Below are 13,991 nucleotides of genomic sequence, written 5' to 3' on the forward strand. Positions count from 1 at the left end.
GTGTCCTGTGTTGTGTTTATAGGAAACAGTATGTGGACCTGATGAGATCGACTCAGACGATCTCAGAGACTGAGTTACACGCTCTGTCTGAGAAATACGACTCAATTTACTTCCATCCTGTAAGAACACACACACACACACACACACACATAAATAAATACAAGACAGTTTACAGACATCACACAGTGTCTGATTTAGCTGTGTGTGTGTGTAGGAGACCTTCCAGGTGTCTGTGTTAGCCGTGGGTTCGGTCCTGCAGCTCGTTGATCAGGTGATGACCTCTGACCTCAGGAATGGTTTCGCTGTCATCAGGTAACAGCAGCAGCTTCTCGTGCTGCATTCAGGTGCTGCTCTCTTTGACCACCTGAATGCACCATCAGTATCAGTGCAACAGAGTTCAATCTAAATGACACACCTGTGTGTCTCAGACCTCCAGGTCATCACGCTCAGGTGAACCAGGCCAGTGGTTACTCTGTCTTCAACAATGTGGCGATTGCAGCTCGATACGCTCAGACCAGACACTCCGTCAGCAGGTAGGTCTGATAAAGCACACCTGTCTCAGGTGGAGCAGAGAAGAAAAAGAGACTAGGTTATAATTGTGTGTGTGTGTGTGTGTGTGTGTGTGTGTGTCAGGGTGTTGATTGTGGACTGGGACGTTCATCATGGTCAGGGCATCCAGTACCTATTCCAGGAAGACCCCAGGTAAACTGCTCTGCATCTCTGTGTCAGACTGTACAGATGTTTTTGTCTCTATAACTAACTTTAACAAACGCCCCCCCCCCCTCCAGCGTCCTCTACTTCAGTGTCCACAGGTATGAGCAGGGCTCCTTCTGGCCACACCTCCCAGAGTCTGACAGTCGGTTTGTCGGCAGTGGACGAGGTGAGGGGAGAAACATCAACCTGCCCTGGAACAAGGTGAGTCCTCTACCTGAGTCTCTGAGTCCTCTACCTGAGTCTTTGAGTCCTCTACCTGAGTCTCTGAGTCTCTGAGTCCTCTACCTGAGTCTCCAAGTCCTCTACCTGAGTCTTTGAGTCCTCTACCTGAGTCTCTGAGTCCTCTACCTGAGTCTCCAAGTCCTCTACCTGAGTCTTTGAGTCCTCTACCTGAGTCTCTGAGTCCTCTACCTGAGTCTCTGAGTCCTCTACCTGAGCCTCCTGTTACTAGTCAGTCAGTGATCTGTTTCTGAAGAGTGTTTTTCTTGTTTTTCTTCTGTCTTCAGCTTGTTGTCTTGTCTTGTGAATCCTGTGTCAGGTGCTCAGGTGATGATGAAGGTTGAAGCTGATTGTTTGTTTTTTCTTCCTCTTGTGTTCTGTTGTTCAGACGGGAATGACTGACGCTGATTACATCGCTGCTTTTCAACAGCTGCTGCTTCCTGTGGCCTACGAGGTAATATATTCACACACACACTCACTCACACACACTCACACCCACTCAGCCATCCGTTAATGATGTGTGTGTGTTCAGTTTCAGCCTCAGCTGGTTCTGGTCTCTGCTGGATTTGATGCTGCAGTCGGAGACCCGAAGGTAAAAACAGACCTGAGATCAGTGATTACTGTTGTTACTGGGTTAATTATTTATCTCCTAACTGTGTGTGTGTGTGTGTCAGGGGGAGATGTGTGTGAGTCCTCAGTGTTTCCAGGTCCTGACTCACCTGTTGATGAGTTTGGCTGAAGGTCGACTCGTCCTCGCTCTCGAGGTAAAACTAGTTAATCTTTAATATAATGAAAGGTCTCCTGCAGCGTCAGCACATTATGAAAATTAATGATCACTTCCTGATTCATCATTATCTTTGTAGAAAATGTCTCAGATAGAAAACAGGCTGCTACAGGAAGTCAGTTTCCCCTTAGTCAACCAATGATCCAACAACAAACAGGAAGTAAAACAACAAAGATCTGTGGCGAGTCAGAGACACAAACACACCTGACAGGCTTTGAACACAACACAGTGATCAGTCAGAGCTAACAGGAATAAATCTATAGAACAGGCTGTTCAGTTTAACAGCGCCTCCTGCTGGTCACCACCACACACTGAAAATCATTACACACTCGACTCATCCTCACTGATGTGTGTGTGTGTGTGTGTGTGTGTGTGTGTGTGTGTGTAGGGAGGTTATAACCTGCAGTCGACAGCAGAGGGCGCTGCAGCCTGTGTCAGAGCTCTGCTGGGAGGAGGCTGTCCTCCTCTGACTCCGCCCACCGCTCCGTCCGACAGGTAACAGCTAGAACTCACCTGAGTCAGTTCAGGTTCACACCAGTATCCCAGCATGCATTTCACCTGTCTGTCTGCAGCCTGGTACAGGTGGACTCTAACCACCTGTCTCTCTCTGTCAGCGCTCTGCAGTCAATCTCTCAGACGCTCTGTGCTCTGTATCCACACTGGGCGTCTCTACAGGTGCTGGGTAAGAAACTCTCCTCTCCTCACTCAGCAAACAGCAGCTCACCTGTCAGTTTAAAAACACCTGAGGCCTGATCACAGACAGAAAAACACCAGAACACAATGAACAGATGTGAGGCAGAAATAAATACAAAACTAAATAATATTAATTTGTTATAAAACTCTGAAGCTGTTTAATATTTATTCTGTGTTTTTGTGTGAGTGAGCTGATCTACTGAGGGATGAAAACTAATCAAGGAGCTCACTCATCGTTAGGAGCCGTGTTTGAAACAGGAAGTTTCATCTAAGTGTGATATTTAGTTCTTTAGATGAAGGAGACTGTAACAGGAAGAATAGAAACAGAGTTTGTATTGTGTTAGTTCAGTGTCAGCTGACAGGGTCGACAGGAACAGCACAAAGTAACTGAAACAGACTGAACAGACTGATGACGTTTGGTGAAAGGATCAGACGGTCTCTGGGTCAGAGGTCAGAGTTTATGAACTTCTCTTCCTGTTTCCTGTTGCAGAAGGCAGCTCGTTGGCTGAGCGTGACCTCATCAGAGCAACAACCAATGAGCAGAGCAGCAAGCAGACCGGCTCCACCCCAACTGTTGCCGTGACAACAGGCCTGGTTTACGACGAGAGGATGATGGAGCACCTGAATATGTGGGACAGGTGAGTCGGCTCCTCCTATGACAGGTGTGACGCTGCAGGTGTGTTGATGATGTAACCTGATGATGCTGATACGGCCTGATGATGTCACACAGACATCATCCTGAGCAGCCTCAGAGAATCTCCAAGATCTTCTCCAAACACCAGCAGCTGGGATTGGTCGACCGTTGCCAACGGATACCGGCTCGCCTGGCGACAGAGGAGGAGCTGAGCATGTGTCACAGGTAGGGACGTTTTACCTGTTCACCTGTCACCTGTCAGTCACACCTGTAACCATGGCGACCAGGTGTGATCAGGCCTCCATGCTGTTTAACACTGAACATGAGGGAAATCATCAGTCAGAGGTCAGTGTGTGTATGTGTGTGTGTGTGTTCGTTCAGTGTGCAGCACGTGGAGCAGATGAAGGCCACGGCACTGATGAAACCCAGAGATCTGCACAAACTGGGAGAAGAGTTTAACTCTATCTACATCAACAACCAGAGCTTCCAGTCGGCCCAGTTAGCTGCTGGGAGCTGCTTCAACGCCGTGGAGGCCATCCTGAGCGGAGAGGTGAGACCTGGTTCAGAGTCAGACCTGAATCTGAACGTCAGGAGTGACCCTCTGACTAAAAGTCTGACTTGTCAGAATATTCAGTCTCTTCCTGCCGGTGTGATGTCTCGTACGTCGTGTTTCTTCACGTTGACCAATAGCAGGACAGAGCTCTCTCAGGGTTTTATCGCCCCTTGTTGGTTCGACAGCTCTTTACGGTGTGTTTATAACGTCAAACTGTTTCCGGTCTCTGACCACTGCTCAGGATGTAGCTCTGTCTGAACGGACAGGGAGGTGTATCAGAACCTACAGAGTGAACAACCGATGGTCAAGTAATATATCCCATCATGCATTGTGTTTGTGCTGAGGGAAAGTCAGAGTTTATCTGTACAGAACATTTCAACAAGATCATTCAAAGAGTTTTTATGTAAAAGTGAACTGACATTCAACTACAGTTAAATCTGGTTTATTGATGAGTGAAGAGATTAGAAAATAAAAATTAAATATATATAAGAACATAAAACAATTACGATACAAAGCAATGAATTTATCATGAGCCTCAAATGTGATCAAACAGAAGGCAGCAGCAAACTGAACATAACCGGAGTCTGAAACCATTATTGAGTCACGTGGACTTTAAAACTGAGGGAGAGAAGTCAGCTACGACTCCCAGGATGCATTTCACCAACAAACAGCCAATCACAGAGGCTCACATTCAGTCGTAGCTGAAGCTGAAAAAACGAAACCAGATCCTGATGAACACATCATTCTAGTGCGGTTGGATAAAAACAGGTGGTTCCAGGTTCCTGACACAGACAGATCCAGGACCAGACAGGTGTAAGAGGTGCTCCTTAAAGACCTGGACCTGGACAGGTGGAGGACTCGAGGAAACGAGTTAAAACCAAACACAGTAAACGAGTGACTGTTTCTCTGCAGGTGAGTAATGGCGTGGCGATCGTCCGTCCTCCTGGTCATCACGCTGAGAGAGACTCTCCCTGCGGATTCTGTTTCTTCAACACGGCGGCGCTCACTGCTCGCCATGCCCAGAAAATCTCCCATCATTCACCACTCAGGGTGCTAATTCTGGACTGGGACGTTCACCATGGCAACGGGACACAGCACATGTTCGAGGACGACGACAGGTGAGGAGGAAAAGGAAGTGAAATAGGAAGTGTTGGAGGTAGAAGAGGAGGTGTGAAGATGATGGCCTTTCTCTCTCTCTCATCTCCAGCGTCCTGTACGTCTCCCTCCATCGCTACGACAACGGGACGTTCTTCCCGTCCTCGGAGGACGCCGCTGCCGACCGGGTTGGCGTGGGCAGAGGGGCGGGGTGTAACGTCAACGTGGCGTGGAGCGGAGGACGGATGGGAGACTCTGATTACCTTGCTGCTTTTCACCACATCGTCATGCCGATCGCTACCGAGGTAACGACACGTGCACACACATACACACACCCACAGATCAGAGCTGACGGAGCTCTCTGATTGGTCACTCCTTTCTCTCTGCAGTTTAATCCTGGTCTGGTTCTTGTGTCAGCCGGGTTCGACGCAGCTCGGGGGGATCCACTGGGTGGATATCATGTGACCCCAGAGGGATACGCCCACCTCACACACCTGCTGATGTCACTGGCCGGGGGGCGGGTCCTACTCATCCTGGAGGTGAGTCATGATGACAAGTAATTTCAGGTGACGACAGGTGATTTCAAGTGATGATGTCAGAGGTTGACAGGTGATGACAGGTGATGCCAGGTGATGTGAACTGTCGGAGCCTGAAGTAGCTGTAGCTAACTCGCTGACTCCCAAAGCATCATGGGAACTGTAGTTTTAAAGTGTGTGTATGTGTGTGTGTGTCCAGGGAGGCTACAACCTGTCCTCCATCTCTGACTCCATGGCCATGTGCACCAGCGTGCTGCTCGGAGACCCTCCTCCATCCCTGGTGACGCCCCTCCCCCCTCCACATCACAGCGCCGTGGCAACTATCAGTGAGGTCATCCGACACCACGCCCCCTACTGGAGGTCGCTGAGGATACACAGTCAGTCCTGACTTATTTTATTTTATTTTATTGTTTTTCATTTGTTCCTGTTTTTATTGAACTCTGTTCTTGTTTCCTCTGTCAGTCCCAGAGTCTGTGCGGGCGTCCCTGTCCTCCCTGAAGCATCGTGGGAAACGTAGTTCTAAAGGAAAAGGCAGGAAGTCAGAGCAGAGCGGTGGAGACAAACCTCCGTTGCCTCGTACAGGAGCGGAGGACACGACGGTGAGACACAATGACCCATCACAGCTCACAGAGTAAAACACAATCAAACCAGCGAAACTCGTGTGACTGTGTCTCTGCTGTCGTCCAATCAGACGGAGCGCAGCCTGGACCAGCTCGCTCAGGGATTGGCCAGTCTGGACATCAGTCAGACCTCAGCCAATCACGTTCCTGCTGTGTCCACTCCAGTGGGCGGGGCCAGGCCGAAGGTCCGGCTCAGCCCGGAGAAGGTCATCTGTGCAGATGAAGTGAAGGTGGAGTCTAGTGCAGCTGCAGCTGTGCAGAGCCAATCAGCAGACAGCGCACGGCCTCAGGTGAGTCCACAATGAAAACATTCTGGTTTTTATCTGTAAAACATCTCGTTAATGTCTCCCTCTGATCTGTTCGCAGACGGTTGCCGTGGCAGCACCAGAGCTGGTTGCCGCTGGAGACGAGGTCAGTGGCAGAGTGGGGGTGGAGCCAGAGGCAGAGGGAGCGTGTGGTTGGTCGAAGCCTCAGATGTCTGTGGAGCTGACGTATGGAGGACAGACAGACGCAGTGAGAGACGATTATTGATTATTGATCTGATCGATTGCAATCACAGGCGGTGACTGATCTCTCTCTCTCTCTCAGCCCACTCTCTACGTGATCGACCCTCTGCCCTGGTGTCCTCACCTGGACGCTGTTAAGCCCCTCCCCCCCTCAGGTGTAGACGTCTTCCTGCCATGTCAGGACTGCGGCTCAGATGCTGAGAACTGGATCTGTCTCACCTGTTACCAGGTTTCATGTCTCACCTGTTCATCACATACAGCTCTAACCACCTGGACTCAGGATCAGGTCTTGTCCTCGGCTGCAGCTGATTCTCTCTCTCTGTGCAGGTGTTCTGTGGTCGTTACGTTAACGAGCACATGCTGACTCACGGAACTGTGTCTGAACACCCTGTGGTCCTGAGCTTCTCCGACCTCTCTGTGTGGTGTTACCTGTGTGAGGCCTACATCCACAACCAGGTAACAGCTGCTCAGACCTTGTCAGTCCAGGGTCCGCTACCGGACCAGATCCACACCAGGTCACAGACTCAGTCTTCCTCCAGTCCAGGAGGAGGGATGACAGAATCTGGACTGACCCGGTGCCAGGTTTCAGTCTGACCCACACAGACACAGGAAGTGACTCAGTCTACATCCACACTCATATTTAGTTTTAAAACCCATCCCTGTTGCTATGGTTATACCAGGTATCCTCCTGATTCCGGATCCTTTGATCCTTTAAACTGAGACTGAGAAACAATGACTCTGACGCTCACGTTCACTTCCTGTTTGGTTCTTATTAGTCAGGATTCTGATTGGTTACGCTCCGATCATGTGACCTGTTTCAGCCTCAGTGGTGAATATAACATGGAGGATGAACCACATCAGAGTCTAATCATCAGTTACATTGGAGTATTTTCTGTAACTAAACAGCTGCAGAGTAAACAGTCCACTTCCTGTTTACACCTGCACATGCTCAGTATGGGTGAATGGTCATGTGACCTGATGATGACTAAAGAAAACTGTGTTTTAACGTTTCCTCTTCATTTTCTCTCTCGTCTCTTTTCAGATTCTGTTTGAGGCTAAAAACGCTGCTCACTGTGCCAAGTTTGGAGAGGAGATCCCTCCATGGAGCTGAGGAGGAGCAGGAGGAGGAGGAGAGGAGGAGATGAAGAGGAGGTAAGGAGGAGGTGAGGAGGAGGAGAGGAGGAGATGAAGAGGACGAGGAGATGGAGAGGAGGAGGTGAGGAGGAGGAGGAGAGGAGGAGATGAACAGGAGGAGGAGGACATGAAGAGGAGGAGGAGATGGAGATGAAGAGGTGGAGAGGAGGAGGAGGAGGTGAGGAGGAGGAGGAGAGGAGGAGATGAACAGGAGGAGGAGGAGAGGAGGAGGACATGAAGAGGTGGAGAGGAGGAGGAGGAGGTGAAGAGGATCGAGAGGAGGAGGAGATGAAAAGGAGGACTGCAGACTGCAATATTTGTTTTTCTCTCTTTTTCTTCTCTTCCTTCAGCAGCATGTGATTGGACAGGTGATTGTGTTGCCATGGATACCAGCAGCAGTGGTTTGTGGGAAATGTAGTGACGTCTCCGGCATCTCACAACTGCCAAAAAACAACAAACTCACATCCAAAAACAAGAAGAAAAGAAGAGGTTTTTTAACAAATTTTAACTGCAGATTGGTGCTGATCTTCATCTTCGTCATCATCTCACCATCATCATCAGCAGCAGCAGCAGGTTGTCGGTTCAATTCCCTGAAAATGTGACCGATCATCAGCAGACTGTGGATGACACGGACAGAAGAAGAAGAAGAGTTTTAAATTAAGTTTCTGTGAAGGAAACGACAGAAATTTGATCATTTCTTTTTGTTTGTAAAAAATATTTGTAATGCTCCTTTAATGATGGATCAGCTGATCACAACATGGTTAGAAAAGATGAAATCACCCCCCCCGGTAATATAATGACGTGTCCACACACACCAGCTGCTGTCAGAGTGCACGTCACATTATCTACAAACGAGCTGAAAAAATTTTAGAGAATCCTGAAACCAGGCGAAACCAGGTGAAGCCAGGTGAAACCAGGTGAAGCCAGGTGAAACCAGGTGAAACCAGGTGAAGCCAGGCGGCTGATTGGTTCAGACATTCTCTGTATGACAGAAACAATAAAATAATCTGCAGACATTCGGAGGGAAACTGAACTCACTTCCTGTTCACATGTTTAAATAAAAATAAAGTTTTTAATCCGATTTTTCTTTTTAACAGAAGCAGCTGGAGAAAGTCTGAAGGTTTAAAAAGCTGAGGTGTGTTTGGTTTCACCACCTGTTTCTGCAGTGAATCAGGATCAGAGCAGTTTCTGTGTTGGAGGTGCGTTTGATTTACAGGCTCTGTCAGATGTTGGTGGTGTTTGGGTGTTCAGGTGGTGAGAGGTCGTCTGTGTGCTGTGCAATATTCTGTTCTTTTCTGTTTTATTCTGATTAAACATGTTCGTATGTGGTCTGTTGTTTCTTGCATCATGTTTTTCTCCAGTTGTCCACCTCAGTCTCCACCTGTCAGTCTCCACCCGTCAGTCAGCAGCTGATACGTCCTGAATTCAGCAGAGAAAAACCTTGTCATGTTAAACGTCTGTTTCTGATGATAACATGATGATATTTACCTCTTTAGTTTCAGCCTCAGAGTTTGAGATGAAAGGCATTCTGGGTAATGTAGTAACTGACAGTGGAAGCAGGCTCTTCAGTGTCTGACAACAGCTTTTTATTAAAGAGTCAGATCCTTTACTTTAACCAGAAACATCTCTATATATCTCTACCAGACTCCACTGACAAAAACAGGGATTTAACCAGGAGCTGCTGGAATACCACTGCCTCCATCTGTTAGTGTGTCTGTGTTACTGTGAGACTTTCAGTGGAGGAAGAAGTAATCAGATACTTTACTGAAGTAAAAGTACCACAGCAGCAAACTCCTAAATTAAAAAATCAAAGTTCATCATTAAACGTTAATTAAAAGCTTGTTCTGGATTTAGTCACTGTGTTTCTGTGTAGCTCGGCTGATTTAACTTTAATATTCCTATTGATCTGTTTGTTAAATATTAATTATATTGATTCGATCAGATTTAGATGAAGAGTAACTACAAATGACCGCTGCAGTAATGTTTGTACAGTAACTGAGTAAATGTACTTAGTTACTTTGCAGAGCTGTAAGTAGTCAGTAACTATGGCGCTACATGGACTTCCTGGTTGTCACTGTGATCAGCTGATCATCACCATGTGACAATGACGTCAGACGATCAGCGGACTGTCCCTTTAACAGACTCTGCTGCAGTTCCTGTCACCTCCTGCAGGGGGAGAAGTGACGGAGCCGCCACAACATCTTTCTACTGTTTCTACTGTTCAGTGGAGACGTGAAGCGCGAGTGTTTGTCCTTTAAAACCCCGCGAGAAAAATCGGGATTATCGTCCACATCCGGAGCAGAGCTGGACCTTCCCCCCTCCCTCCGCATCCTCTCCATCCTCTCCTCCGCCTGCATCCTCCCATCCTGCAGACACACACACAGGAGGACAGACAGACAGGTGTACAGACAGACAGGTGGAGCTCCTCCAGCTGCAGGTTTGTTCCTGTCTCTTCTTCTCTGGTGTCTCAGCTCGGGTGTTTTTTTTTTTTTTACCGGATTAACGCGGGTCTATGACCGGATACAGCGCAGTGTTTATCAGTGATGATGATGATGATGTAATGTTTATGTTTTGATTTGTGTTTGTTGTATCTAATGATGATTGGCTCCACATCTTAGTCTGGATCAGACAGACAGAGAGAGAGACAGACAGACAGAGAGAGAGACAGACAGACAGAGAGAGAGAGAGAGAGAGACAGACAGAGAGAGAGACAGACAGAGAGAGAGACAGACAGAGAGACAGGTGTACCTAATAAAGTGACTGCTGAGTGTATGTACAGGTGTGTTCAGGTGAATGTGTAATCCTCTCTCTCTCTCTGTCTCAGTCATGTCGGTGTCGCCCGCCCTCTCCGACCTCTCTCGTCTCTATCAGACGGAGTTTGTTCGCAGCGCTCGGGCCGTCGGCGTCCTCTGGGCCATCTGTACGCTCTGCTTCGCCATCATCCAGGTGGTGGTCCTGGTGCAGCCGTCCTGGATCGGCACCGCAGACATCCGGCAGCAGGGGGCGCCCAGTGGCACCCTGGGACTGTTCGAGGTGAGAGGAGGTGGAACGGAGCGTTCGCTCTTCGGTCACCTGTTCCTCACCTGTTTCTTTACCTGTTCCTCACCTGTCTGTGTGCTCAGGTGTGCGTGGAGTCAGACTGGCCAGTCCCAGACTGTCGTGGCAGTCTTTCCAGTCTGTCTCCTCTCCCGTCCTTCCAGTCGGTGGCGGTGTTGGTGGGCGTGTCCCTGTGGGCGGTGTGGACCAGCGTCCTCTGTCTCTGTCTCTTCAGGTTCTGCAGCGCCGCCACCGTCTACAAGATCTGCGCCTGGCTACAGCTCACCGCAGGTAAGAACCCCTGATCCTGGTCCTACAGGTCCTGCTGGTCCTATTGGTCTGCTGGTTCCTCTGGTTGTGTTGTACTGTAGTATCATTTCTCAACAGACGTGATGTGCTGAAACTGAGCAGTGCTGTAAAATGAGAGAATGACATATTATTACTCACTGAGGACGTATGTTAAAGATCACTTCATGCAGTGTATAATCCTGTATGGAAATAAGGGTATAAAGCATAGAATTTTTAAAACATGTTACAAGGAAGAACTGAGAGATAACGGTGTAAAAGTAAGATGTAGTTTAGTTTTTAAAAAATGCAGCCAGGACGAGTCAGACTATGATGGTGTAAAATGCAGAGAGACTGTGTTAAACGAGAGCAGGACACGATCCTGGAGGTTTGGAGCAGGTCCAGAGTGTGATCCAACAACAGGAGCATTTTAGAACAAAGCTAATGGTGTCATTTGAAGATGATCAGACACAGACAATGGATCTAACCAGTGTTTTAATGGTGTAAAAACTGTAAGGCAGTAAGATGTTGGTTTCTAAAGAGAACACAGGCCAGTGTTGATCAGAGTGTAGTGTAAGAAGCCAACAGCTATGTGATGTGCAAAGAGTAAAGTGCCTTTAAAAAGGAGAATATTGCAGCAAGCTTATGATCTTAAGGGAATATTGTGATGAAATGGTATTGTCATTATTTACTGTTTGATTCAAAGTAACACAAAAGAAAACCTGTGTTAAATGTCACTGTGTGACAGTAGATGTTAGTGATCACCGCATATAAAGCATGCTTTTGTATAATGCTTATTAAAGTGTGAAAAAGATACATAAAAATGATACAAGGAAGAGTTAAGAAATAATGGTGTAAAAGTAAAAGATAACTCTGTTTTAAAAAAGTATAATCAGGACAGACTAGCACATAACAGTGTATAACAGAGAGTGAACAGGTCAGGTGAGGACAGGGCCAGCTTTGACCTGACCCAGCAAGCGAAACTTGGCAAGAGAAAAGTCCAGGTGCTTTCCAGGAGATATATGACAAATAAGTTGATAGTGTATTTTAACAAGGGGACCAAGGATAGACAGGTAGACTAACCAATGTTTTAATGGTGTAAATTTGATAAACCAATAAAATGACCTAAGAGGCGTGGAAAGTCACAGCCAAAACTGTATATAAAGAGGGACAGAGCCTGTACATTTTTGGAGCATTTCTGGTGTGTCATGTTTGCACTGTGAACGGTTCTCGGGTTTCTTTGTCGACAAATAAACTCTGCTGCCTTGGACCCTGCCGTCTCCTGATACTTTTTGGACACCTGAATTAGGCTGAAGAATTCTGATCGTAGCCCAGTGGATTTGGGACTTTAAACCCAAGTCCACATCAAGAGCTCTGACTCTCTGACTCCTCTTGACCCTAACCCTAACCCAGAACAAGGCTAAAGACTCTAAAGACTAAAGATCTTGGCCCCAGTGACCTGGACCTTGGTTCCTGGTCACGACAGTACTGGACTGATGTGAATCTGTTGGCAGGAGGTTTCTGTCGTGTGTCTGTGGCAAAGACTCGTGGGAGCTGTAGTTTAATGGACAGAAAACCTCAGGATCTGGTTTTCACCCACAGTCTCTGTCTCTGTCTCTTCAGGTTTCTGTCTGGCGTTGGCCTGTCTTCTGTTCCCAGACTCGTGGGAGAGTCCAGAGATGAGGACTCTGTGTGGAGACTCAGTGAGTCACAGCAGGAAACGTTTATTGATCTGAGGCTGAAAGATTCTGGGAAAATATCTGATTGTGATTTGATTTGATTTGTGATAGAATTTCTGAACGTCAAGGTTCAGCTCAGTTTTCACTATATCCATGTAAAACATATGGTTACATATTGATGATATTGATCCTGTATCTGTGTCCAGGTGGGCAGTTTCTCTCCAGGTAACTGTTCGGTCCACTGGGCCTACGTCCTGGCCATCCTGGGCGTTCTGGATGCCGCTATCTTGGCCACACTGGCGTTCGTCCTGGCCAACAGACAGGACGCTCTGCTGCCGCCGGATGCCAAGGACGGTGAGGAGGGGGAGGGGCTTTGACGTTACCTACACTGACAAACCTTTACCTACAGTTTATTAATGACTCTGTTTGTTTACAGTGACCACAGGTCTGCTGATGTCAGCGTGATGTCACCAGGTGAGTCTCCTCTTCTTCTACTGTCTCTTTACTCGTCACACAAATATTCAACTCTCTTTCCTGTCTTCTTCAGGGCTGTTTGGTCTTCACCTCTCCTCTTCATCTCTCCATCCTTCATCATCATCATCAGAGGAGGAGGAGATACCACCCCCCATCATCACCTGGTTACCTGGAAACCACCCCCACCTTCATGTTGTCACGGTGATGAAGAAAAGAAATGAGTGACGACAGAAGAGCAGGAAACACAGGAGACATGTCGGGGGTGCTGAGGGGTGGGAGGGAGGAAAGAGAGAAAGAGGAGGTGATGAGGAGGAGATTAAAGATGGTCGCTCTGAAGATGCAAACAGAAGCACAACATGTTTTATAAACAGGACGGAGCTGCAGCAGCTGTTTAACCTCAGTAACTCGATCAAAACTGAAATCAGTTTAAGAAACATCTCAGTAAAGACCAGGAAGCTTCTGGTTATGCTAAGCTAACTGATGCTATTCACATTTTGTTAAAATGTTTGATCAGGTCTCAGGTCAGACCTGATCAAACCTCTAACGCTAACCGTTTAGATGTCAGCGAGCTAACGTTAGCTTTGGTTCAGCTTGTGAGATAACGTTAGCTGTGTTTCTGTTAGCTACAGTTAGCAGCTGTAAATATTCAGTAATAGCTGATCTCTACATCAGAACACGTTTGTTTAAATTAACCGATGATAAAACGTTACATTCTGACATCAGAACGAGGCTGAGTGTGAACTTTACGAACAGCTGCTGCAGCCGACACCTGAACTTCAAAGGACCAGTCTGAGGTTCATCCAATTCCTCTTGTTCTTTGTTACTGACTCACACGTTACAGTTGGGTATCATATTCAAAGCTCTTTAGCCTAGCTTAGCACAAAGACTTGAAGCAGGGGAAAATGTTAGCCACTTCACCTACAAACAGCATTAAGTCAAAAAGTCAAGTCAAATTTTATTTATATAGCGCCAATTCACAACAGAAGTTATCTCGAGACGTTGTACATACAGAGCAGGTCTAGACCGAAC

The 13,991-nt window shown here is 47.4% G+C and overlaps 2 protein-coding genes across 10 annotated transcripts in view; both read left to right on the forward strand.

Moving 5' to 3' along the window:
• Positions 1–8,817, forward strand: part of hdac6 (histone deacetylase 6) — a 13,772-nt gene extending 4,955 nt beyond the window's left edge. For 4 of the 9 annotated variants that reach the window (XM_018687468.2, XM_051071525.1, XM_018687469.2 and 1 more), the window contains 24 exons: positions 23–119; positions 215–312; positions 429–533; positions 634–702; positions 789–915; positions 1,322–1,387; positions 1,466–1,525; positions 1,608–1,697; positions 2,106–2,212; positions 2,332–2,399; positions 2,901–3,048; positions 3,141–3,269; positions 3,426–3,594; positions 4,510–4,715; positions 4,805–4,997; positions 5,082–5,231; positions 5,428–5,605; positions 5,691–5,827; positions 5,920–6,138; positions 6,215–6,361; positions 6,437–6,583; positions 6,682–6,810; positions 7,397–7,506; positions 7,839–8,817. In XM_018687468.2, the coding sequence (XP_018542984.1) occupies positions 23–119; positions 215–312; positions 429–533; positions 634–702; positions 789–915; positions 1,322–1,387; positions 1,466–1,525; positions 1,608–1,697; positions 2,106–2,212; positions 2,332–2,399; positions 2,901–3,048; positions 3,141–3,269; positions 3,426–3,594; positions 4,510–4,715; positions 4,805–4,997; positions 5,082–5,231; positions 5,428–5,605; positions 5,691–5,827; positions 5,920–6,138; positions 6,215–6,361; positions 6,437–6,583; positions 6,682–6,810; positions 7,397–7,465 (2,908 nt within the window). In that variant the 3' untranslated portion in view covers positions 7,466–7,506; positions 7,839–8,817. Of the gene's footprint in view, positions 1–22; positions 120–214; positions 313–428; positions 534–633; positions 703–788; positions 916–1,321; positions 1,388–1,465; positions 1,526–1,607; positions 1,698–2,105; positions 2,213–2,331; positions 2,400–2,900; positions 3,049–3,140; positions 3,270–3,425; positions 3,595–4,509; positions 4,716–4,804; positions 4,998–5,081; positions 5,232–5,427; positions 5,606–5,690; positions 5,828–5,919; positions 6,139–6,214; positions 6,362–6,436; positions 6,584–6,681; positions 6,811–7,396; positions 7,518–7,838 lie in introns of all 9 variants that reach the window. The other 5 variants (XR_007813504.1, XR_001962174.2, XR_001962173.2 and 2 more) reach the window with 5 other exon arrangements.
• Positions 8,818–8,965: 148 nt separating this feature from the next.
• lhfpl4b (LHFPL tetraspan subfamily member 4b) lies at positions 8,966–13,168 on the forward strand. Its single transcript, XM_018687471.2, has 7 exons — positions 8,966–9,925; positions 10,313–10,521; positions 10,611–10,815; positions 12,433–12,512; positions 12,695–12,842; positions 12,925–12,962; positions 13,036–13,168. The coding sequence occupies exons 2-6, from the start codon at positions 10,315–10,317 to the stop codon at positions 12,951–12,953; spliced, it is 669 nt and encodes a 222-aa protein (XP_018542987.1). The 5' UTR covers positions 8,966–9,925; positions 10,313–10,314; the 3' UTR covers positions 12,954–12,962; positions 13,036–13,168.
• Positions 13,169–13,991: the final 823 nt, after the last annotated feature.

Source organism: Lates calcarifer, linkage group LG6, assembly GCF_001640805.2.
Source record: "Lates calcarifer isolate ASB-BC8 linkage group LG6, TLL_Latcal_v3, whole genome shotgun sequence".
NCBI lineage: Eukaryota > Metazoa > Chordata > Actinopteri > Centropomidae > Lates > Lates calcarifer.

What these genes read in the sequence shown, in the direction of transcription:
- lhfpl4b (XM_018687471.2), top strand. Translation starts at nt 10,315, where the DNA reads ATGTCGGTGTCGCCCGCCCTCTCCGACCTCTCTCGTCTCTATCAGACG. An exon ending in GGACTCTGTGTGGAGACTCA is followed by an intron (nt 12,513 to 12,694) that starts GTGAGTCACAGC and finishes ATCTGTGTCCAG; the next exon opens with GTGGGCAGTTTCTCTCCAGG. An exon ending in GCCGCCGGATGCCAAGGACG is followed by an intron (nt 12,843 to 12,924) that starts GTGAGGAGGGGG and finishes GTTTGTTTACAG; the next exon opens with TGACCACAGGTCTGCTGATG.